Source organism: Mobula birostris, chromosome 10 (assembly GCF_030028105.1).
Source record: "Mobula birostris isolate sMobBir1 chromosome 10, sMobBir1.hap1, whole genome shotgun sequence".
Classification (NCBI taxonomy): domain Eukaryota; kingdom Metazoa; phylum Chordata; class Chondrichthyes; order Myliobatiformes; family Myliobatidae; genus Mobula; species Mobula birostris.
In genome coordinates this window covers 73,676,247-73,702,508 of record NC_092379.1, presented here as the reverse complement: position 1 = coordinate 73,702,508, position 26,262 = coordinate 73,676,247, and the positions used below count along the sequence as shown (strand labels likewise).

Below are 26,262 nucleotides of genomic sequence, written 5' to 3'. Positions count from 1 at the left end.
TACCGTGGAGAACATTCTGAGTGGGTGCATCACCGTTTGGGATGGAGGCTGCAATTTGCAGGATCGAAAGAGGCTGCAGAGGTTTGTAGAGTCAGCCAGCTTCATCACAGGTACAAGCCCTCCCACCATAGAAACCATAGAACCATAGAAACCATAGAAACTACAGCACAGAAACAGGCCTTTTGGCCCTTCTTGGCTGTGCTGAACCATTTTCTGCCTAGTCCCACTGACCTGCACACGGACCATATCCCTCCATACACCTCCCATCCATGTATCTGTCCAATTTATTCTTAAATGTTAAAAAAGAACCTGCATTTACCACCTCGTCTGGCAGCTCATTCCATACTCCCACCACTCTTTGTGTGAAGAAGCCCCCCCTAATGTTCCCTTTAAACTTTTCCCCCCTCACCCTTAACCCATGTCCTCTGGTTTTTTTCTCCCCTTGCCTCAGTGGCAAAAGCCTGCTTGCATTCACTCTATCTATACCCATCATAATTTTATATACCTCTATCAAATCTCCCCTCATTCTTCTACGCTCCAGGGAATAAAGTCCTAACCTATTCAACCTTTCTCTGTAACTGAGTTTCTCAAGTCCCGGCAACATCCTTGTAAACCTTCTCTGCACTCTTTCAACCTTATTTATATCCTTCCTGTAATTTGGTGACCAAAACTGAACACAATACTCCAGATTCGGCCTCACCAATGCCTTATACAACCTCATCATAACATTCCAGCTCTTATACTCAATACTACGATTAATAAAGGCCAATGTATCAAAAGCTCTCTTTACGACCCTAACTACCTGTGACGACACTTTTAGGGAATTTTGTATCTGTATTCCCAGATTCCTCTGTTCCACTGCACTCCTCAGTGCCTTACCATTAACCCTGTATGTTCTACGTTGGTTTGTCCTTCCAATGTGCAATACCTCACACTTGTCAGTATTAAACTCCATCTGCCATTTTTCAGCCCATTTTTCCAGCTGGTCCAAGTCCCTCTGCAAGCTCTGAAAACCTTCCTCACTGTCTACTACACCTCCAATCTTTGTATCATCAGCAAACTTGCTGATCCAACTTACCACATTATCATCCAGATAATTGATATAGATGACAAATAACAATGGACCCAGCACTGATCCCTGTGGCACACCACTAGTCACAGGCCTCCACTCAGAGAAGCAATTTTCTACCACCACTCTCTGGCTTCTTCCATTGAGCCAATATCCAATCCAATTTACCACCTCTCCATGTATACCTAGCGGCTGAATTTTCCTAACTAACCTCCCATGAGGGACCTTGTCAAAGGCCTTACTGAAGTCCATGTACACAATATCCACTGCCTTCCCTTTATCCACTTTCTTGGTAACCTCCTCGAAAAACTCCAACAGATTGGTCAAACATGACCTACCACGCACAAAGCCATGTTGACTCTCCCTAATAAGCCCCTGTCTATCCAAATGCTTGTAGATTCTGTCTCTTAGTATTCCCTCCAATAACTTACCTACTACTGACGTTAAACTCACCGGCCTATAATTTCCCGGATTACTTTTCGATCCTTTTTTAAACAACGGAACAACATGAGCCACTCTCCAATCCTCCGGCACTTCACCCGTAGACAGTGACATTTTAAATATTTCCGCCAGGGCCCCCACAATTTCAACACTAGTCTCCTTCAAGGTCCGAGGGAACACCTTGTCAGGTCCCGGGGATTTATCCACTTTAATTTTCCTCAAGACAGCAAGCACCTCCTCCTTTTCAATCTGTACAGTTGCCATGGTCTCACTACTTGATTCCCTCAATTCCATAGATTTCATGCCAGCTTCCTTAGTAAATACAGACGCAAAAAACCTATTTAAGATCTCCCCCATTTCCTTTGGTTCCGCACAAAGCCGACCACTCTGATCTTCAAGAGGACCAATTTTATCCCTTACAATCCTTTTGCTCTTAATATACTTGTAAAAGCTCTTTGAGAATTGAGCTTATCTATTCACCATTGAGAATACCTTCAAAAGCTGGTGGCCTGTGCAAGGTGTAAAGGACATTCATCACCTCCAATTTTCTCTCTTCTCATTACTACCCTCAAGGAAGAGGTAAGTCTCGCATTCAACATTTTAGGAACTGCTTCATCCCCTCTGCCATCAGCTTTCTGAATGGTCCATGAACCCAGGAACACTACCTGATTATTCCTCTTTTGCAATGTGTATTTTTTATTGTAGCTCACAGTAATTCTTTTTAATTACACTGTAATGCTGCCACAAAACAACAAATTTCATAACGTATCTCAGTGACAATAAACCTATTCTGATTCTATTCCAATAACTAATTGACATAAAAATTGTGTATTTATTTGAGCGTAGCTTTGGAATTGAAAGCCAATTTGGGGGGATCTTGTCAAAATTGTAGCTCTGGGACATACTGTATGTACATGTGTTGCATTTAAACATAGATTCCATGAGATACGCAACAGTGATGTCGATCAATATTCAACACATCTTTTTGCATTGATTCTCTGGAATATGTGTTTAGAAATTACAATGGCAATGGACACAGCACAGGTTGAGTAGCTGTTCCTACCCAAATCATAATCAGGGAATCCATCAGTGAAACAAATCCTAGCGTTCTCTTTCAACGTTGGCTGAAGTGGAGAAGGAAGGTATGTATAGTAACCTAAGCTGCTCTGTGCCTATGGAGTCCGAGGCATCCAGTAGCTTTCCAAGAGTTCAATTCTGCCCATCTCTACCAATCTTCTCAGTCTCCTCAGGGTCACCAATTTCCTCATGGATCAACAGAATTGTTTTGCATCCACTTCAGGGATGTGGGTTTCACAGGCTGGGCCAGCATTGAATTGCTCTTCCGTTGTTACCCTTGAGAAAGTAGTGCTGAGCTGCCTTCTTGAATTACTGATTTAGCCCAGGTCTCGCTGCATTGAGTTGTGAGCTGCCTGATCATCTGAGTACTCGTGAATAATGCTGAACTGTGTACTTATGAAAGAAGGAAGATCATTGTCAGAGCAGCTCCGGATAGTTGGGCTACAGCATTACACTGAGGAACTCCTGTGTCTGAGATGATTGACCACCAACCACCACAAACACTATAATGATCTTCCTTTGTATTAGGTGTGATTCCAAACCGTGGAGGATTTTCCACTAATTCCCATTAACTCCAATTTAGCCAGAACTACTTGATGTTAAAGTTAATCTGAAGCTGCCTTGATGTCTAGTGCTTAAGGAAGATACAAAAATCCTACAATTTTTTTCCTTGTTTCCTGCAATGTCCTAGGAGACAGCTACTTAGCCATGGGGTTTAATCACTTTTATATGCCTCAGCAATTCTTTCAAAATGTCAGTATGTTTCAGGACATCACTGCTGTCTTTCCCAAATTTCCTACCTTCTCTGACCTTCTTCATAGTAAATACCAACACACAATATTGATTTGTCCTCACCCATCTCCAATGGCTCTAAATGTGGACAACCACATCGATCTTTAAAGGGACCAATTTTCTCTCTAGTTACACTTTTGCTCTTAATATACCTTATACATATGTTTAGGATTACTCCTTTTTGCCTTCCTTATTTCTTTAAGTGCATTTCTATATCCCTTCCACTTCTCTTGCTTGAGCCCAGCTGCCCATATCTGACAAATACCTCTTTGCTTTCTCTGATCAGACTCCCAATACCCTTTGGCAACCAGGCTTCCCTAATCCTGCCAGACTTGCCCTTCACTCTAAGAAAAATCTTGGCCTTGAACTTTTCCCTATCTCACTTTTAAAAGTCTCCCACTTGCCAGACATTCCTTTTCTTGCTCAAAGCCTCTCCCAATTAATGTTGCCTTGATGTCTTGTGGTTAAGGAAGATACAAAAATCCTTGCAGGGCTCCTGTAATTTCTTCCCTTGCAAACTCTTCTTTCTGAATTTAGGACCTTAACATGTGGATCAGTCCTATCTTTATCAAGAACTACTTTCAGACGAATAGAATTATGATTACTGGTCCCAAATTACTTTCCCACCAACCACCATCTACTTCCCCAGCCTCATTTCCCATTAATAGATTGAGTACGCCCCCACTGCTTATTTTAGAAGGATCATCTACATATTCACTGGAAAAACTTTTCTGGACATACTTAAATTTTATGCCATACAAACCCTTAGTACTATGGCAGTTTCAATCAATACTTTAAAAACTAAATTCATCTATTACAACAGTCCTACAACTATCTGTGATATTTTCTAATTCCTGCTGACTTAAAGTGCATATTCATCAGAGTGATCAGCCCCTTCATATTTCTAAATTCCCCCCATCTAGCCTCACTGGGCGATCCCTCAAGCACTGTATTTCCTTCTTAAGTATTGCCATAATGTTCTCTTAACTCCACCTCTATTATGTCTGAGTATCTATACCTTATGACACTGAGCTGCCAGTCCTGCCCATCCCTCAACCATGTTTCCGACAAGGCTATAATATCTAGTTCCATGGGCACATACTTGACCTGAGATCATCTGACTTACCTGCATTCTTGAATTAAATGAATGGTATTTAACTTACAAGGAATTTGTCACTCTCTGCTTCATCATTCCTCTGCCTATCCCATCCCGACTTTCCTGCTTTAACTTTTACATATGCCTTGGCTTTCTCATTTGCTACACCAGTACTTTGGGTCACACCCTCTGCCAGACTAGTTAAATCTCTCTTGAGCAGTTCTAGCTAATTGACAGATATTGTCTGCCCTCCATTTTGTATATTTCCTTCATTTTGTGCATTTATTTCTGGCCACATCATACACTCCAGAAAAAGATTTATAAATTCTAGTTACAACAATAATTCAGACATAGGTCACATCCTTAGTGAAATTTTACAACGTATAAAAACAGAGGTATTCAGAAATTAAAATATACAAAATTGTATGTAAAATTAATTTTAAAAAAACTGGGTTATTATTTCTGTGTTTTTCTCTCTTAGTCAAATTGACCTGACATTCCTTTACCCACGTTTTTATTTATCTGTCTCCTTGCAGAAGTATCACTGTGTGGGACACAGGTCAATTCCTTGTAATAAACAACCAAAGTTCATTAATTATGACATTTAACCCATTGTGAATCTGCAGTTCTGGCCAACTATCATCTTCCAGAAATAACTGGGTTAATTTTAACTATTTAATAGGATGTTAGAATCCTATTAGACAGAGTATAAAGGCATAATGTTCTCCAGTTATTTCTTTGCTGCTGTGAATCTCTGAAATTACTCATGATATGATTTGTAGAATTATGAACACAGTAGGCTTGCCAATATCTAAGTGCAACATGCTAATCTGCTATACATTTAGAAGTCAGTGCATTTTCATTGTAAATATTCTTCGAACTTCAATACATATTGATATTGAGTCCATTACAGTGAAGCAAGGTTGTCCAAAACATTTTGAGAGAGAATTTCATGGACTCTCAGGCACCATCTTCAAAGTCTGAATCAACTAATTAATTTGCTCTAATGTCAAGTTGATCTTATCACTAGCTCTTGGTGTTTTATTTATCATTTAGTCTTCAAGGATGTTACATCAATAGGAATAACTATATTAAAATTTCCAGCTTTATATAATCAACCTGAGTAAAATCTTAATTGATTTGTAAAGTACACAGAATTTCATAAACTAGCTTGAGGTGGATTGCAGAGACGTAATCTGGATACTTTAGCAACAAACTATGGTAACTGTTTTAAACACTTAACCTAGCAGTCATCACCATCTGCCTCTACGTAAGGAATAGTAGACCATTTGGTCCGTGTGCCAGTTCTGTTATTCAGTAAGATTATAGCCAACAGTTTAACTCAGTGGCAATTTCTTATAGTAGTACTATATACAAGAATCTCTACTTTGAACCTACTCAGCAACTGAGTCTCCATAATCCTCTGGACATATGAGTTTTAAAACTTCACTATTCGCAAGATGGAAATATTTTTCCCCATCTCTACTTAGCATGCCAATTCCTTTTGAGGCTCTGCACACGGTTGTTCCTCTGCCAGAGGAAACATTAACTCCATACCTGAGCAACACACAAGGCCTGACAAAGGGTCTCGGCCTGAAACGTTGACTGTACCTCTTCCTATAGATGCTGCCGGGCCTGCTGCGTTCACCAGCAACTTTTATGTGTGTTGCTTGAAATTCCAGCATCTGCAGATTTCCTCGTGTTTGCGCTCCATACCTGAACTGCTTACATAATTTTGTATGACATCCCAAATCCTTTTCTTCACTTAAAGGTTTTTGTTTTGGACAATTTTGCTTCATTGCTCTGCAAAGCTTTAATTTCAATAAAATACTGCGCGTGAAAGGATGGTGGAATTTTTCCAGAACACCCTTTAGTTTTGCAATGAGACCATATGGATCAACTATTATTTTTGTGCTTAGGAACATTTGTCTTAAACAGATTTATGTACATATTTAAATATAAACAAAAGTAGGCAGTTGTTAAAGGATAAAAAGCTGTTTCTACCAGAATTAATGTGATCAACTACTTTCTTCTTGTTTACTGGAGCCAAATAGCTGTTTTTATTTCCTTTCCTTCACTGGCAAAGATGGGCATCACTTGTTCACCCACTCTCACACAGAAGGACATGTGGGAAGTATAGATATCAGCAGACATTTTGAGTGTGAGGTAAATTAACAGACAAGGCTCAATGAGACCAGAGTCATAAACACTTCCAGTGCACGTTGATGAGCAAGTAGATAAAGTGATTCGATAATAATTGGATACTGGCTTGGCTGTGATGCTGAACTCAATAGTGCAATATGGTGACAGTCTTCAATTCCACTGTCTCTCCTCAATAAGTGAGGGTATTTTACAGTTCCCCTTCAGCCTTGCTATCAATCAAAGAATTCCACAGATTTTTCAGACAGTCTAATAGCCCATTCTTTTTAAGGAAACAATCCTTCTTGTCCTTTTTTTGATGCACGTTCATCTTAAACTTGTGCTCCCTAGCCCCAGCTCAACATTCTGTCCCAACGATCTGGTGAAGTCTACACTTGACGCTATTCAGATTAGATCATATCCCCTTTCAGAGTTTCTTCAATTGAACAGAAGTTGAAAATAGACACGATCCAATGTAGGAAAGCTTCGTGATGCTGTGGAGTCTGTGAAAGTCCCAGAAACTTCACCATCAGTGTTTTTGAAGCAGTCGTCATTAAACCAATATTAATCAGCATGTAGAAGGCACATAAAACTCCCAATCAGCAGCCTAGGAAAGGTGAATCTACCCCAGCATTTACATTTCAGATACCTTCAGCGCCAGCACTTGTAAATAAGCAAAATGTTTTTGGGGAAGCAATGCCTTTTTAAAGAATCATGGATTCTGGGATGTCTTTGTTGTAAATGAGGAGATACTCTTTGACTGCTCCTCTGCTTGAATCTAAGGGCCTAACAGTGAAACTTGGTTTGTATTTGTTTTGCATAATGGAAACATGATAGTAACGAAAGTTATTTCACAAATTGAAAGGTTGTTCCAAAGCTGTACAACATTGGATTTAGTTGATGCTGTTGCTTCCACTTGTCCCTGCAGGAGTGTAAGCATTTCCATCAGACTTTTCATTTTCCTGAAGCATCAACGAGCGTTTCCTTTTGTTAGATATTTGGTGGCCTGACAGTGACGATTTTCTGCTGAAAGAAATTGTGAGCCTTCGTCTGAAGTTTTCACCTGAGAAGAAGTATAATAGTGGGTCAAAGCAGGTGTTGGCAGCAGCCAGACAGAGCGTGATCACGACTGACTTTTGCATATAAATGATGTCTTCACAGCTTTTCATCTCTCGGTTCAGGAAGTGCAAGTGCACTGTACGTTGTACGTGATACGGCATGAAGCTGATCAGGAAGGCAGCAAGCACAATTATGATTAGATGCACTGCTCTTCGACGTGATGCCTTTTTCTTATGAATAGCTGCTGTGCTTTTCATTAAAGTCCTTACGATAAAGGTGTAACAAATAAGGATGATGAGGAAGGGTAGGATGAAGCCCAAGACCAGAGATATGTAGTTCATGATCAATAGGCTTTTCAGGCCCTTTTTATCTCGAAAAGCTGGAGGTTCAAAACACTTTGTTTTGTTTTCTGCTTGGTGAGAGCCGGACATCAAGAATGGAGTGCTTGTCAATGTCACAAAACTCCATATGACTGCACAGACAATCTTAGCCTTCTTAATATTCACTATTTTCATATTTTTAACGGGGAACACAATGGCCAGGAATCGGGTGAAACTCATGGCAGTCATGAAGTAAATGCTGCAGTACAGGTTAACATAGAGAGAGTAAGAGGTGACTCTGCACATTATGTCCCCAAAGATCCACCTTCCTTTGTAAGAGTAGTATAACACTCTCAAGGGCAAGGTGCACACACACAGCAAATCTGACACTGCCAGGTTCAGCATGTAGATGTTGAAAGCTGTCCTTTGTTTAAAAGTCTTCACCAGCACATAGACAGCAAAAGAATTTCCTGCTAAGCCCACCACAAAAACTAGGGAGTATACCGTGGAATAGACTTGATTACGAAAATCATCGATCATCGGGCAGTCAAGCTGACCGACCCCTGATTTGTTAGTTGGGGCCACCTCCGGATTCATTTTAGCCTTTTGATATGTCTTCAGGTTCTAAAAGGTAAAACAAAGAGAAACAATCAATGCAGTGAAATTTGGCATACAACAACCCAATACCTACACTTTTCAAATGTATATATTTTTATTCAATAATAGGATAAATGTGAACTAACAAGGCTAATGTTTATGGCTCAACCACAGATCCAAACAATCTCACAGCTCATTCCTCTTTCAGTGGGAGAGCATCTTGGAAATAGTGAGTATAACTTGGTAGACACAAGAGATACCGCGGATGCTGAAAGTCTTGGACAACACACAAAATGCGGGTGCAACTCAGCAAGTCAGGCAGCATCTATGGAGGGGAGTAAACAGTCAGCACTTTCAACGAGACAGCCTGATGAAGTTTCTTAGCCAAAACATCAACAGTTTATTCCAACCCATGGATGCTGCCTGACTTACTGAGTTCCTCCAGTGCTTTGTGTGTGCTTCTCATAATTTGGTAAGTTTTCGGGTAGTTAAAGTTAAGGACTGGATATTGGGGGAAAGTGCTAAATTTGGTAAAAATAATTGCAATAGTATTTGGCAGGAGCTGGGGAGAGTAGATCGGGAATGACCATTGTTGGGTAAGTCTTATGTCATAAGACTAGAAGTCCATTGATACAGGAGCAGAATCAGGCCATTCTGCTCACCGAGTCTGCTCTACTATTTCATCATGGCTGATTTATTATTCCTCTCAACCCCATTCTCCTGCCTTCTGCCCATAACCATTTATGTCCTAACAACCAAGAAACTATCAACCTCCACTTTAAGTATACCCAATTACTTGGCCTTCACAGCCGTCTGTGGCAATGAATTTCACAGATTCACCACCCTCTAGCTAAAGAAATTCCTCCTGATCTCAGTTCTAGGGTGATGTCCTAGACTCCCTGACAATGAGAAACGTCCTCTCCTTATCCACTCAATCAACAGTACATCTTTCAAATTCCCCTTTCTTCCAAACTACAGTGAGCACAGGCCCAGAACCCTCTGGACTCTCTCCAATGTCAGCATATCTTTCCTTAGATAAGGGGCCCAAAACTGTTTACAATACTCCAAGTGCAGTCTGACCACTGCCTTATAAAGCCTCAGCATTACATCCTTGCTTCCATATTCTTGTTTGCTTGTTATGTCCCTTATCATATGATGTAGGCGATCATGGTCTCTCGATAATCAGGATTGTTCTTGGCAAATTTATCTACAAAAGTGGTTTGCCAGGATCAATAGTCCTCAGAGATTGTACGCCTGGTGTCAGTTGTCGCATAATCAGGACTTGTGATATGCGCCAGTTGTTCATACGGCCATCCACCGCCTGCTCCCATGGTTTTACGGGACCCTGATCGGGGAGAGGGGGCTAAGCAGATGTTACACCTTGCCCAAGGGTAACCAGCAGGTTAGCAGAGGGAAAGAGTGCCTCACACGTCCCATGTCCTCTGGTAGAGAAGTATCTCCGTCCCACCTCAATTTTATATTCTAGTCCTCTCGAAATGCATGCTAACATTGCAAGGTTCTCTCTTAAGATGCCACTGGTTTAAGACAGCGACTACTTACAGGTGGCAAAAAAACGAAACGAAGGAAACTACTGTACAGCTTATTAATAATGATCAACATTATCAATCCTAACAAAAGGCGAGCGAAGGGTGGTTGAGGTGAGCGGAGGTGGAGGCGCTGTCGTGGCATGGCCAGGGCAAGTGGTAGCATTGGCACAGGGAAGACCTGGTCACGGCAGGTAGAGTCAGGGTCGAAGCAGAGTCGTGGTGTCTCCAAGAGGGAGAGAAGTCCCGGTGTCTGATTGATTTAAGTGCGGGGCTGAAATGGAAATTTCGGGTACGGGCTGAATCGTGCTGGGGGCGGGGGGGGTCCTGGACCCAGAGCGGCCCGAGAGCGAGGAATAACACGATGTCTTGGATGATTTAAGTGCTGGGCCAGACTGTAAAGGTCAGGCTGTCAGGACCAGAGGCGGTGGGGCGGGGAGCTGGTTCTGCTGGCTGACCCATGACGTTTACTCAGCTCTGCTCTGAAATGCAGTGATGCCTGGCTTTGTGTCTACGGTGTGTGGCCTCACATCCACTGCCCTTGCTGCAGTGATGCCCAATTTCACGTCTTTCGTAAAACTTCAGTTCTGAAGCTATTTGCTTATGTTTATTGTCTGCATGGTTTATTTCTTTTCACCCTCTGCACATGGAATGTCTGACGGACTTTTTATTTAATGGATTCTTTTGTGTCTTTGTGTTGTGGCTGCCTGTAAGAAGATACATCTTAAGGTTGTATGTACTGTAGAATGCATACTTCAGTGACAAATATACTTTTGTCTTCCTTATCACCTACTCAGCCTGCAATGCCAATCTTTAGGGAATCATGCACGAGGACTCCCAAGTCCCTTTGCACCTCCAATTTTGAATATTCTCCCTGCTTAGAAAATAGTCTACGTCTTTATTCCTTCTATCAAAGTGCATGACCATACACTTCGTTACACTATATTCCATTTGCCATTTCAAGCCCGTTCTCCTAAACCCTCCAAGTCCTTCTGCAGACTCCCTGCTTCCTCAACACTACTTGCCCGTCCATCTGCCTTCTTTTCACCCACAAACATGGCCACAAAGCCATTAACACTGTCGTTAAAATCATTGACATTTTATATAAAAAGAGGTGGTCGCAACACAGACCCCTGTAGAACACTAAAAGTCACCAGCAGCCAACCAGAAAAGGCCCTCATTTTTCCCCTGTTTGCCTCCTCGCCAGTCTGCCAGTCTCCATGCTCATGTATTTCCTGTCATACCATGGGCTCTTGTCTTGTTTACCAGCCTGTTATGTGGCACCTTGTTAAAGACTTACTGAAAATCCAAGTCAACAACATCCATCAATTCTCAAACACAAGGAAATCTGCAGATGCTGGAATTTCAAGCAACACACATCAAAGTTGCTGGTGAACGCAGCATCTCTAGGAAGAGGTACAGTCGACGTTTAGGGCCGAGACTAACTGCCCTGACGAAGGGTTTTGGCCCGAAACGTCGACCGTACCTCTTCCTAGAGATGTTGCCTGGCCTGCTGCGTTCACCAACAACTTTTATGTGTATCCATCAATTCTCCTTTGTCTATTCTGTCTGTTATTTCCTCAAAGAATTCCAACAGATTTGTCAGGCCAGATTTCCCCTTAAGGAAACCATGCATGCTGACTTGGGCCTATTTTATTATGTGCCTCCAAATCTCTGAAACCTCATCCTTAATAATGGTCCAACATCTTCCCACTGATGTCTTTTGCCTTCGTCCTTTTTTAAGGAGTGGAGTCACACCTGCAATTTTCTAGTCCTCTGGAACCATTCCAAACTATGGTGATTCTTGAAAGCTGATGTTTCCTCAATCTTTTCAGCTTCCACTTTCAGAACCGTGGGGTGTCGTCTATCTGGCCCACCCAATAACAACTGGTCTGAAGTCAGGACCAACATGTTCTGAGGAAGAAAAAATGGTTTAATGGTAAGATGTTGCAAATATAGTTGGAAAGGAAAAAGAAGCACATGTAAGGTTTGGGGAGTTGGACCTTGATTGTTTTCTCTGGAGCATGGGTGGTCATACAGGGTATATAGAATTACGGGAGGCATGGATACTAGATAGCCAGAGTCATTTTTCTAAGGTGGATTTGTCATAGATTTAAAGTGTGGGAGAAAGTTTACGGGAGATGTGTGAGGCAAAGATTTTTTTTACCTCCATGCCAGACAGTGGAAGGTCCCTGGAATGTGCTGTCAGAGAAATTTATGAAGAAGGTTACAACCTACATTAAAGGGCACTCAACCAGGCCACGTGAGCAGAAAGGGAATGAGGTGACATAGATTACATGCAGGCAGATAAGGTTAGCTTGGCTTGAAATCAAAGCCAGCACAGACATTGTAGGGTAAGGAGTGTGTTTCTGTGCTATACTGTTCTATGTTCTACGTTCAGTCTGCTGTGCCTGTTCAAGCCATCAAAGTAATTATCATTACTAATCCCATTTTCCAGTACTTGGCACAAAGCCTTCCCTGCCTTGCCATTTCAAATGTTCATCTAAGTACTTATTAACCGTTAAGTGACGCGGTCCTTCAGCACTCCCTCAGGCATAAAGTTTCAGATTTTAACTGCTATCTGGGTAAGAAGAATTCTTTCTCCAAGACCCTCTAAATTTCATCCCTTAAAATTTTAGCCTCTGATTATAGATATCTCTGCTTTTTACTGTATTTGTTATGCATGCCTTTCATAATTTTGCTTATTCTCAATCTTCTCTGCTCCAAAATAAGCAAACTCACACAACCCAGCCTCTCTTTATGCTCATTTGCACACAGTACTTCCGGTTTAAGATGGTGCTAGAGATGCCCAGTGACTACTTACCAGCAGCAAGAAACAAAACAGATACAACCACTAAATACCTTATTAATAACACTTTGTTAATAATGATCAACCCTAACAATGGAGAAGCCAGTGGTGCAGGTGAGAAATGGCCGAGGAAGGTGAAGGCGGAGGCCATTGAAAGCATGGCTGAGGTAAGCGAAGGTGGGGTCTAGACAGAGTAAAGGCAGAATCACGACGTCCTTTAGAGTGGGGAGATCCTGATGTCTGATCAATTTATGTGCCAGGCTGGATTGAAAAGGCTGGGTACAGGCCAAACCCTGGCAGCGGGGTCCAGGCCCCAGAGCTGGCCGAGAGCAAGAACAACACGATGTTTGGATGAGTTAAACACTGACCCAGACTGAAAAGGTCAGGGTGTTGAGTCCAGAGGCGAGGCGAGGCTGGTTTTGCCTCCTGCTCCATGATGCTTACTCAGCTCTGCACTGAACTGAGGATGTTGCCTGTGCTGATGCCTGGCCTCATGTCTCTAGTCCTGCGACATGTATTCAATCCGTACTGAACTGAGCTGTGGCCTGCTCCAGCTGTAGTGATGCCTGGCTTCGTGTCTTTCGTAGAAATTCAGTTCTGAAGCTATTTGCTTACGTTTATTGTTTGCATGATCTGTTTTTTTTAAATCTCTCTGTGCATTGAGTGTTTGATGGTCTGTTTTTTAAGGTTTCTTTGTTTTGTGGCGGCCTGTAAAATGATGAATCTCAAGATTGTATAATGTATGCATACTTGGATAATAAATGTACTTTATACTTGAACTTCTGCACTGGTGAATTGCCTCTGCATCACTTACAGTGCAGTCTTATCCTTCGTATAGTGTGGTGACTGGAGCTACACCCTCTGGCTGGCTTTCACCTAACCCGTGTTTTACATAGTTGTACATAACCTCTCTGCTCTTATATTGTACACCCTGGCTAACGAAGGCAAGCATTCCATTTGTCCTTTTAACCAGTGATGCTGCTGCCCTAGGGAATTTTCTATTCTTCAAAACATCATTGGATCCTTTATATCCCAGTATTATTAGTCCTTCCAAAATGTAAGACCTTAAATTTTCTGGGTTAAATTCCATTTGTTGTGGCCAACTCATCAGTATTGTTCTGCAGCCAAAACTGCTTTTTTTTTACCATCAACACTGCCATCAATTTTCATATCAACTGTGAATTTAAGATTCACACCTCCTCTATTAACATTCATTTTACATCCAATCGACTAAATTGTCAATTTCCCACGTAGGTCCTTGTCAGCACGTGGACTGCATTAAGAGAACTATCTTCATCTACACTCCTGTTTAACTCATTGCAAAATTCAAAATCAAGAATACTCAAACCATAGTATCCATGACTGTAAATACAAATGCAAAGCATTCTTTTTAGAGCTCAGTTATAATCTTTGCATAGATTGCCACCTGGACCTTAATCTTTCCCTTGTTACCTTTGTGCCTTTAATGTACTGATAAAATGCTTTGAAATTTACTTTAATCATGCCTACCAGTACCAGTTCATTATTCCTCTTTCCCTTCCTGCTTACATTTTATTTTCAATAGGAAAGGCAAGTACTGATTAGCAATTGCCAGCTTTATGCATGGAAAATCTTGTCTCAGGAATTTGATGGAGTTGTTTTGAAGGAGTAACCAAGAGGGGTGATGGAGTGGAGAGACGTCTCTACCAAAGGGGCTGTAAGGCTCTCCTGCCCCCTGCTAGCCTGCAGATCACCCTTGGGCAAGTTGTAGCCCCTGCTTAGCCCCTGGTCAGGGTCACATGAAGCCATGGAAGCAGGTGGTGGATGGTTGTATGAGCAGCCGGTGCATATCGCGTCCTGGCTATGCGACCACAACTACCAGGCAGACAATCTCCAAAGAGTATTGACAATGGCTGGGGTGACCTGTCTTGTAAAGTCAATGTCCAGAAGAAGGCAATAGCAAACAACTTCTGCAGAAACATTTGCCAAGAAGAATCACGGTTGAAGACCATGATTGTCTACATCATAAGGCATGCACATAGTGATGATGTTAATGATGAAGGAAGTGTGTCATTCTAAGGCCGGCCTCCAGAGTCAGACATGCAATCTATTACATAAGTTAACAAATTAATGGTGTGTATATCTCTCAGGTGAATGTAAAAGATCCCATTACAGTAATCCAAGAAAAACAAGGACCAAAGGGTAATCATTAACCTTCATAACTGCAGGCAATTGGCAGTCAGGAAGTTTGCAGATGATATCAGAACTGGTGGTGTGGTGGAGAACTGATGAAGGTTGTCTAAGGTTACAACAGCATCTAAGACAGCTGAAAAAGTTGGTAAAAGGAATAGCAGATAGAATTTATCATATATGATAAGTCGGGTTGTGGGGTAGAGGTACGTCTCTGTCAAAGAAGGTGTAAGGCACTCCTTCCCTCTGCTAGCCCGCAGGTCACTCTTGGGCAAGGTGTAGCACCTGCTTAACTTCCCCAGACAATGTCACGTGAAGCCATGAGCAGCTAGAGCATATCACAAAGTCCGGATTGTGCGACCACTGACACCAGGCAGACAATCACTGAAGAGTACTGATAATGGCTGAGGTCACCCGCCTTGTAAAGTCACTGCCCAGAAGGCGGCAATGGCAAACCACTGCTGTAGAAAAATGTGCTAAGAACAATCATGGTCATAGGAACACACATCAAAGTTGCTGGTGAACGCAGCAGGCCAGGCAGCATCTCTAGGAAGAGGTACAGTCGACGTTTCAGGCCGAGACCCTTCGTCAGGACTAACTGAAGAAAGAGCTAGTAAGAGATTTGAAAGTGGGATGGGGAGGGGGAGATCCAAAATGATAGGAGAAGACAGGAGGGGGAGGGATGGAGCCAAGAGCTGGACAGGTGATTGGCAAAAGGGATATGAGAGGATCATGGGACAGGAGGCCCAGGGAGAAAGAAAAGGGGGAGGGGGGGGAAACCCAGATGGGCAAGAGGTATAGTCAGAAGGACAGAGGGAGAAAAAGGAGAGAAAGAATGTGTGTATATAAATAAATAATGGATGGGGTACGAGGGGGAGGTGGGGCATTAGCAGAAGTTAGAGAAGTCAATGTTCATGCCATCAGGTTGGAGGCTACCCAGATGGAATGTAAGGTGTTGTTCCTCCAACCTGAGTGTGGCTTCATCTTTACAGTAGAGGAGGCCGTGGATAGACACGTCAGAATGGAAATGGGATGTGGAATTAAAATGTGTGGCTACTGGGAGATCCTGCTTTCTCTGGCGGACAGAGCGTAGGTGTTCAGCAAAACGATCTCCCAGTCTGCGTCGGGTCTGCTCGCTTCAGCAGCACATATACTAAAATTGGAATGATACAGAGAAGATTAGCATGGCCCCTGCGCAAGATGACACGCAAATTCGTGAAGCGTTCCATATTCGTTCACCAGCAACTTTGATGTGTGTTGCTTGAATTTTCAGCATCTGCAGAATTCCCTGTGTTTGCGTTTTTAATGGTCATAGGACATGATTGTCTACGTCATTTGACACGGCGCATAATGATGCTGATGGACCCAGGACAATGAAGAGGACTGGGAGGTTTATGTTGACTATGTGGATCTTTACCAGACCTTTAACAAGCCCCCACATGATAGTCTGATCCAGAAGGCTGAAACGCATGATTCCGTTGTGAGCTCAAATTGGAGACCTGTGCACAGTGATATCTCATAGGCATCGACGTTGGATCCAGTGTTGCTTGTCTTGCATATTAATGATTTGGAATAGAGTAGAATGTAAATGCATGTAACGTTGCCAGTCTATAGGAAGAATATAACTGAGCTAGAGAAGGAGCAAAAAAGATTCACAAAGATGTTGCCTGAACTGGAGGGCTTGAGATATAAGAAAAATTGTACAGGTTGGAATTGTTTGCCTTGGAGCAAAAGAAAAAGTGAGATTGTGATATGTTAGAGGTGTGTACTGTAACACTATGCTAAACAAATATGTTTACCCTTAACATACAAATGCCTACCGTTTGTTTACTTAGTAACTTGATAATGTCAAATTATAACAAAGTAATGTAATAATATCGAATTATAACAAGCCTTTTTTTTTACTTTTGGTCTAGGACCCATTTATAACTCAAGTCTCTGGGGGAGTCTTTTCTGCCTCTCAGGGAAACGTCTGTCAATAAACTTGTTTATGCCCCACCTCCCCCTCATACCCCATCCGTTATTTGTGTGTGTATATATATTCTTTTTCTCTCTCCTTTTTCTCCCTCTGTCCCTCTCACTATACTCCTTGCCCATCCTCTGGATCCTCCCCCTTTCTTTCTCCCTAGGCCTCCTGTCCCATGATCCTCTCATATCCCTTTTGCCTATCACCTGTCCATCCCTCCCGCTCCTGTCTTCTATCATTTTGGATCTCACCGTCTCCCTCCCACTTTCAAATCTCTTACTAGCTCTTCTTTCAGTTAGTCCTGACGAAGGGTCTCGGCCCAAAACATCGCCTGTACCTCCTCCTATAGGTGCTGCCTGGCCTGCTGCATTCACCAGCAACTTTTATGTGTGTTGCTGTCAATAAACGTGTTTGTTTTAATACAGAATTCCATATAAAAGTTATGAAAAGTTGACCTCTGAGCATAGGGAGTTAAGAAGATGTGCGCCTCCAACTTGCTGAGAGTTCTAGGCAGCAGATCATCTCCATATAATGAAGACTCCTCTGTGCAGCTGTCCTAGACATATATGCATCTTTGTGCTATCACTTATCTTCCTTACCCATATCTCATTTGTTCCAACTGAGCTAATTACACAGCCAATCTTCGTATTCTCCTTAGATTCAAAATAGATAGCCTAACCTTTATGATACCATCTCTTATCGTAGTACAGGTCCACAATCCCTTATCCGAAATCCTTGGGGCCAGTTGCATTTCGGAATTCAGAATTTTTCGGATTTCAGAAAATTGATAATTATATTGATAATTAATCTGGTTCAGTGCGATGGACATTAGGACCCGGGGGAGCTCCAGACCTACACATATCCTTTCGTAAATTTCAAATCATCTCTAGATTACTTATAATACCTAATACAATGTAAATGCTATGTAAATAGTTGTTATACTGTATTGTTTAGGGAATAATGACAAGAAAAAAAAACTGTACATGCTCAAACAATGAGTGCTGGTGAGAGAACTTCCAGGTTTTCCCGATTCGCGCTCTTTTACAAATACTATTACAGTTTATTTATAGAGTAATATACTGATAAATGAAATAGTGGGATAATTATAGACCATAAATACACTAGTACATTTTATTTCTAACAAAAACATTCAATAAAACATAAAAATATACAGCTTCAAACAAACCGAATCAAACTTATGGTAAATGACTTATTGGAATAAAAGTAGAATGTAAATACTGTAGGACATATACAGGTTCAAACTAAGCTAAGTACGTACAGGTGCCTCTAGTTAAGTTGCATTACATATAACTTTTCATCTTCTCTTTGTACTTCATATCTTTGTGCTGGTGATACTCAGGAGAAGACAGAGATGCTGTCACTTTTTGTGGAACACATCACTTTGGGAGTTAAAGAAATACATGATAAATTAGAGAACAAGGTTGCATTCTACACGGGTCAACTTGCAAAGAGTTTGAACAGTAACTCTGATATGAGATCCGGAACGCTCTTTCGGGCTATGATTCAGGTCCTCAGGGACTGTAAAAGTAGTGCAGGATGTCTGTTCTTCAGGTATGATCTGAAAGAATGTACAATTTGCTTAGGAGAACTCACGATCCCATCCTGCTTCCATGTGATCATTTTTATTGTTTAAAATGTATAAAGCGGTGGCTTGAATCAGAACAACGACTCTGCCCACTGTGCCGTACTTCTCGAGATGGTGATTATGTACCAGCGGTAACAGAAGAAATGAGTGAAGCTGTAGCAAAATTAGTCATATTTCGCAAGAGGTGTGATGCATTTTTCGTAGCTTCGGTTTCCATGGTCTGCTTCAAAGATGACTTGCCACCAACAAAAGAAGTGGTTGATGATCTGCTATCTCTGCTAGTTATTCAAAAGTCAGGGCAATCCAATGACTCACAGAAAGATCATTACTTTACCAGTAATCGTTCATCATCTTATGAAGCAGTTGATCAAAATCCTGTTGTTCGTTCCATTGGTCTTAAGTTGTTATTAAGCAGCTGCAGTGCTATCTGTCTGGCTCAGGAGGGAGAATTCCTTCAGGTGCACATTCAGCACAAGCGTGAAGATACAACAATAGAAACCTTACAGCTTGTTGCCAGAATTCGCCTCTGTTTTGACGCTGTTTCCCAACTTCTTTGTACAAAACAAGACACATTGGCTGAGGATTCAAAATATGTACATGCAAAAGAAACTTTCCTGCAAAGGATTAAGTGTATGATTCTCAATGGAGGAAATGATTGGTTCGATATTTACCTTGTGTGAAAGCTGTTCTGTTTGAATGGGGATGCTGGTCGTTTCAGAGATTTAAGCTTATTGAGAGTTCGCAGATCTTCCATTATCTGTTCAACTGTTAACAAGTAATTTAACTGTGCAGGTGCAGGTTTTTGTCTTTTGTCGGTAATTGGAACAGGGTCATTAGGTCTCCTCCTTAGCTTCCTAATGGTTATTGACCTTACCTCCATAGAATCTCCTGTGAGTTCCATTGTTAGCCTCTCATTCTCAATCATCTTTTTCTTTTCTGCTAACTCAATCTTTTTATCTTCAAATTACTTCACTGCTGCTTTCTTCTCTTTAATATAATTCCTTTCCACTTGTTCTGTCTCCAGCTACAGAAAAAGCTCTGCACTTCGTATTCTTTCCTTGTATTGTTGATCTAGTTTCTTCATCCTTTTCTGATACTCCTGCAAAGTGCCTTCCTGTAACTGCTGTAGCTGTCTCTTGAGAGATGTCAATTTCTCCTGGTACATCTGCTCTTTTACTTCCAGGTAGTCTTCATCATCCTGCCTATTGGCAATATCTGTCTCCCTTGCATCCTCTGTGTCTTCATCCGAGTCACGGCCACGGATACTGCATTCGTCCTCGTCGTTGACACTGTCTAGCTGCTCCTTATCATTGTAATAGTCGACAATGGGTGAGAGGAGATCTGTGGACATCTTCCCCTCGGAGCTGTCCTCCTTTGTTGACACACGTAGTGCCTTGATGGTGTGCCAATCCAACAGGATTTTCCTGAGCCACTCACGTCCCGGCAACAGTGGTCCTCCATTTTTCAGTACATAGAGATTCAGCTGCTGTGTTTTGTCTCCGCAAGTCACTGTCACTTTAATTTTACCTTTGGGACGTACATTCTGTCCTGTGTAAGTCTTCAGCAGTAGTTTAGTTCGTTTCAGAGGTATGTGTGAAAACAGTCATTTGTAGTCGTGTACAGAGATCACTGTTAAAGCTGAGCCTGTGTCCAACTCCATTTTCAGTCTCACGCCTGCCACTTGTGGAGTGATCCTTATTACTCTTTGATCATCTGTCTCTTTCGTGCTCTGAAGTTGCTGACAAGACAATTCACTTTTGTCTGAGTCGTTTTCATCAGAACTGCTTTCTTCCATTTTGTGTACAGTGTTGTATTTTCCTTTCTGTGGTTTCTTGTTTCTCTGTATTTTGCCCTTTTCCTGCTGTTCACTAGCTTTGCAGACTCTGCCAGTGTGGCCCTGTTTGCCACAGTTTCGGCATTCTTTATCTTTAAACCAACAACCATCAGGGTCATGTGACCTATTCCCACAATGGTAACATTTCTTTCCTTCATTTCTGTGCAGTGACATTCTATTCGTAGCATATTCCAGAGATTTTTGTTGTATCTCTGAAGCACCTCGTGCGGCTAATTTCAATGATATTGAAATGTTTAGCACTTTCTCGAATGTAAGGTCTCTTTCACCCAGGAGCTTCTTCTGTGTGGTTTCACAGTGCATGCCACACACTAACCTGTCCCTCAATGTGTCCGATAGACCAGCTCCAAGTTGACAATGTTCTAATAATTTGCGCAATTCAGCACAATATTCAGAAATGCTTTCATTTTTGCTCTGATTCCGATTGTGAAATTTAAATCTTTTACCAATAACCAGTGGTTTGGGGTTTAAATGCTGCTGGAGAGTGTCTACTATTCGTTTGAACGTTCTGTCAGCTGGCTTTTCAGGGGTTAACAAGCTCCGTAGCAGGCCATATGTTTTTGTTCCTATAATACTGAGTAAGACGCTAGCTTTCTTTTCATCCTTAACACCATTAGCCTCACAATATAACTCCACTCTTTCAATGTAAGTTGCCCAGTCCACAATGCCACTATCAAATGCCGTAATGGTTCCAATCATCGGCAATCTTTGTTATGTTAATTAAGCTCCATTTTTCCCTTATTTTCCTTTTTGACTCATGTCCTTTTTGCACCCGCCACGAGCGCACTCTGTCTAGATGTGTGTGTGTGTGTGTGTGTGTGTGTCGCTCATTTTTATCTCCCTTCTGGGGCAGTCAGACCCTTAGTCCCTTGGGGTCAGCGACGGCTGTGTTCTTGGCTGGACGTGCTGCGGCTGTGACGATGTCTCTTGGTCTCCTGACGTTCCCGACCCCGGCTGTGCTCCTGCTTCCTTTCAGATTCACGGCCTTGCTCTGCCTCCTTCTGCCGCTCCTTGGCTCGTTCCTTGAGCTCTTCTTCCAAGTGTCGTTATCAATTAAAACACAGCGTTCCGATATGATGTTGATTCATTAACCTCGTTGCCAATTTGCTGCGTATGTGGCCTGGTTACACAGCAATGCTATTAATAAAAACGCTGGAGACGGGAGCTAAGGTTCATGGTTCTTTACTGGCAGAAACTGAACTCGGCACACACGTACAGATCAATACGCGCCTAATAGCACATGTTCAATATGCACCTAATAGCGCATTCAATGACGTGTTACTAAAACATAAAGTAGTCCCTTATTACACTATAGGCAATACAGTACAATAATGATTCTTCATTGTTGCTGATCAAGATGCCTAACTTGAGGCAGTCCCACTTGCCTATGTTAGACCCATATCCTGTTGTTTTTCTTCTATCCATGTATCTGTATAAGTGTCAGTTAAGTGTTGTAATTATTCCTCTCTCTACTACTTCCCTGACAGTTATTGCACATATCCACCATGCTCTGTGTGAAAAACAAAATTACCTCTCCAACACTCTTTAACTCTTTCCTCTCTCACTTTAAAACTCAGTGAAGGAGATGTTTGTGACTGGGGAAACAAGTTTCCAGGCAAAATTATTTGGTTGGGGGTGGGGTGTAACTCTTATATAAGATAGCATAAATTCAATAGATCATTAAATCCTAAGGAAATAGAAAAATCAGGGACAGACTAATTCAGAGACAGAATCTTTGAGGAGTTAACATTGATGCTATTTATACAGCTTTTGATAATGACTCACATGGCATGATGATCAAAAAAGAGAAGTTTAAGAGAGAGAAACAAAATGGAGCCAAGTTTGGCTCAATATCTGGAAGCAAGGTGTAAACACAGAAAAACTGTTTATCTGAATGGAAGGCTGGAAGCACGGGGGTTCCACACAGTTTAGTATTCAATATTTGTTTTGTTTATTGCTCTGTGTATGGATGAATTACAACATAGAGCACAAGAACAGGCCCTTTGGCCCATGAGACCTGTGCCAGCTATGATGCTAATTTAAACTGTACTTTTGTCTATAGTTTCCATTCCCTGTCCATGCACGGTCAGCAAAGCTCCATTCTCTCTCTGTGCACAGTCTATAACTCTCCGTTCCCTGTCTGTACATGATCTGTAACCCTCTGATCCCTGTCCGTACGCAGTCTGTAACCCACCATTCTCTGTCCGTACGCGGTCTGAAACTCTCCGTTCTCTGTCCATACACAGTCTGTAACTCTCTGTTCTCTGTCCGTAACTCTCCGTTCCCTGTCCGTACACGGTCTATAATTCTCCGTTCTCTGCCCGTACGCAGTCTATAACTCTCCGTTCTCTGTCCGTACCCGGTCTGCAATTCTCTGTTCCCTGTCAGTACACGGTCTGTAACTCTCCGTTCCCTGTCAGTACACGGTCTGTAACACTCCGTTCCCTGTCCGTACGTGGTCTGTAACTCTCCGTTCTCTGTCCGTAACTCTCCGTTCCCTGTCCGTACACGGTCTATAATTCTCCGTTCTCTGCCCGTACGCAGTCTATAACTCTCCGTTCTCTGTCCGTACCCGGTCTGCAATTCTCTGTTCCCTGTCAGTACACGGTCTGTAACTCTCCGTTCCCTGTCAGTACACGGTCTGTAACTCTCCATTCCCTGTCGGTACACGGTCTGTAACACTCCGTTCCCTGTCCGTACGTGGTCTGTAACTCTCCGTTCTCTGTCCGTAACTCTCCGTTCCCTGTCCGTACGCGGTCTATAACTCTCTGTTCCCTGTCCGTACGCAGTCTATATCTCTCCGCTCTCTGTCGGTATGCGGTCTATAACTCTCCGTTCTCTGTCTGTATCCAGTCTGCAACTCTCCGTTCCCGTCCATACACGGTCTGTAACTCTCCGTTCCCTGTCGGTACCCGGTCTGTAACTCTCCGTTCCCTGTCTGTACCCGGTCTGTAACTCTCCGTTCCCTGTCAGTATGCGGTGTATAACTCACAATTCTCTGTCCATACGTGGTCTGTAACACTCCGTTCCCTGTCGGTACGCGGTCTGTAACTCTCCGTTCTCTGTCCATTCACGGTCTGTAACTCTCCCTTCCCTGTCGGTACGCGGTCTGTAACTCTCCGTTCTCTGTCCATTCACGGTCTGTAACTCTCCCTTCCCTGTCGGTACACGGTCTGTAACTCTCTGTCCTCTGTCCGTTTGCGGTCTGTAACTCTCCCTTCCCTGTTGGTATGCGGTCTGTAACTCTCCGTTCCCTGTGAGTACGCGGTCTGTAACTCTCCCTTCCCTGTCTTTACGCGGTCTATAACTCTCCGTTCCCTGTCCGTACATGGTCTGTAACTGTCCGTTCTCTGTCGGTACACTGTCTGTAACTCTCTGTTCTCTGTCGGTACACTGTCTATAACTCTCTGTTCCCTGTCCATACACGGTCTATAGCTCTCCATTCTCTGTCTGTACATGGTCTATAACTCTCCGTTCCCTGTCCATACACGGTCTATAACTCTCCGTTCTCTGTCTGTACACGGTCTATAACTGTCCATTCCCTGTCCATACACGGTCTATAACTCTCCGTTCTCTGTCTGTACACGGTCTGTAACTCTCCGTTCCCTGTCCGTACACGGTCTATAACTCTCCGTTCTCTGTCTGTACACGGTCTATAACCCTCTACTCTCTGTATGTACGTGGCCCATGACCCTCTATTCTCTGTCCGTGCACGGTCTTCACTCTCTGGAATCTGGTATTTCCACTCTGGAAGTAAAGGCTCTTTCATTGGAACTACCATAGTTCATAACAATACAAAAATTGACCATATGATTGATATGGGCACAAACTGTTCAGACTGCAAGATAAAGATGTGCAGGAAAAAGAGCAAATGCAATTTAATGCAGAGAGATGTGAGGTAACATGCAATGAAATAATGGAATACTAAACCATTAGAAAGATACTGAATGCAATCAGGAACAAATGGGCCTTTCAGATTATGGTCATAAATGCTTAAAAATAGAAGAACAGTTTAGTTGAAAGATATAAGGAAATGCCACTTTATTATTTGAGGCACAGAATATAATAGCAAAAAGGTTATGCCAGAACTGTATACAATACTTGGTAAGACATAACTTGGGAAATGTATACAGTTCTGGTCACCACTCTGAACAGGAAGGATGTGGTGAGTATCTGGAACAACATGTTAGAGGAAGCTGCAAGAGGTGTGTTCAATTATGTTTAAAAGACATTGGGACAGCTATATGCTTGGAATGATTTGGAGGGAAATGAGACAAATGCAGTCCATGTGACTTGCTCTGGTAGGGATGGATGAGATTTGTTGAAGTATCTGTTTTCAATATTGTACAATTATATGAGTGAACTGGAGAACACGTGGAGAAAATATACCACGACTGGAAATTAGTAGCTACAAGGAATAACTAGATGAGCTTGATTGTTTTGTAAGAATTAAGAAAGCTGTTCTAATTTTACACACACAAAATACTGGAGGAACTCAGCAGGTCAGGCAGCGTCAATGGAAAGGCTTACTTGAATCAATTCTATCCCCTTGGCTCAGTCCATTCCAATCTACATCCATGACACTTCACATTCTCTTGATCTGCTCAACAACTTTCAATTCGCTGGTCCTGTCCACGTCATTTTCACCATAAATGCCCAGTCCCTATACAATTCTATCCCCCATAAAGAAGGCCTTAAAGCTCTCCACTTTTTTTCTCAACAGAAGATACAACCTGCTCACCTCCATTACCACCCTCCTCTGTTACAACTACTCCTTGCCTTCAACAATTATTCTTTTGGCTCTTCCCACTTTCTCCAAACTCAACAGGAAGCCATGGGTATCCGCATGGGTCTCAGTTATGTCTGCCTTTTCATTGCTACATGGAACTGGAACATTCCATGTTCCAAGACTTCCCTGGTAATGCTCCCCAACTCTTCCTACACTACATTGGCATCTGCATGCATGCACCCATGCTGAACTTGTCAATTTCATCAATTTTGCCTCCAACATCTACCCTGCCCTTAAATTCACTTGCTCCGTTTCTGACACACCCCTCTCCTTTCTTGATTTTTCTGTCTCCAATGCTGGAGAAAAATGGCCTACTGATATCTTTTATAAATCTACCAATACCTGTGGCTATCTTGATCATATTTCTTCCCACCCTGCCTGCTGTAAAAGAATGCTATTTCCCTGTCTCAGTTCCTTCATCTCCATCACATCTGTTTCCAATATAAGGCTTTTCTTTCCAGGGCATCAGAGATGTCCTCCTTCTTTGAAGAATGGGGTTCCCTTTCCTCCATCATTGATGTTGCTCTCACCATTTCCAAGACATCCGTGCTCACCCCATCTTCCTGCTGCCTTAACAGGGATGGAGTTGCTTTTGCCCTCACCTAGCACCCATTAGCCTCCGCATCCAACACATCATTGTCTGCAACCTTTGCCATCTCCAAAGGGATCTTACCACCTAACACATCTTTACTGTCCCCCATACTCTCTGCTGGCATTACTCCCTTTGTGATTCACATGTCCATTTGCTCCCTCCCTACTCATCCCCCTCCTGGTACATATCAGCAACAGGCAACAGAAATGCTACACTGCCTACTCACTTCCTCCCTCACCTCCATTCAGGATCACAAACAGTCCATCCATGTGAAGCAACGCATCACCCGTGAATCTGTTGGGGTTGTCTGTCGTATCCAGTGCTCTTGATACAGCCTCTTCTACA

General features: G+C 42.5%; 1 protein-coding gene and 1 non-coding gene across 13 annotated transcripts in view; one reads left to right on the top strand and one right to left on the bottom strand.

Annotated features, from left to right (window-relative positions):
- The window catches only part of LOC140204115 (cysteinyl leukotriene receptor 1-like), a 176,819-nt gene that overhangs the window by 97,330 nt on the left and 53,227 nt on the right, over positions 1–26,262 (bottom strand). For 5 of the 12 annotated variants that reach the window (XM_072270470.1, XM_072270471.1, XM_072270468.1 and 2 more), the window contains 2 exons: positions 11,893–12,048; positions 603–8,617 (listed from right to left, as the gene is read on the bottom strand). The exons of 2 other annotated variants lie outside the window; for them this stretch is intronic. In XM_072270470.1, the coding sequence (XP_072126571.1) occupies positions 7,508–8,617; positions 11,893–12,045 (1,263 nt within the window). In that variant the 5' untranslated portion in view covers positions 12,046–12,048 and the 3' untranslated portion in view covers positions 603–7,507. Of the gene's footprint in view, positions 1–601; positions 8,618–11,892; positions 12,049–26,262 lie in introns of those variants that run through there. 5 more of the 12 variants (XM_072270475.1, XM_072270474.1, XM_072270476.1 and 2 more) reach the window with 2 other exon arrangements.
- On the top strand, positions 16,242–16,347 carry LOC140204622 (U6 spliceosomal RNA). Its single transcript, XR_011887691.1, has one exon. It is a non-coding gene; the product is annotated as a U6 spliceosomal RNA (small nuclear RNA).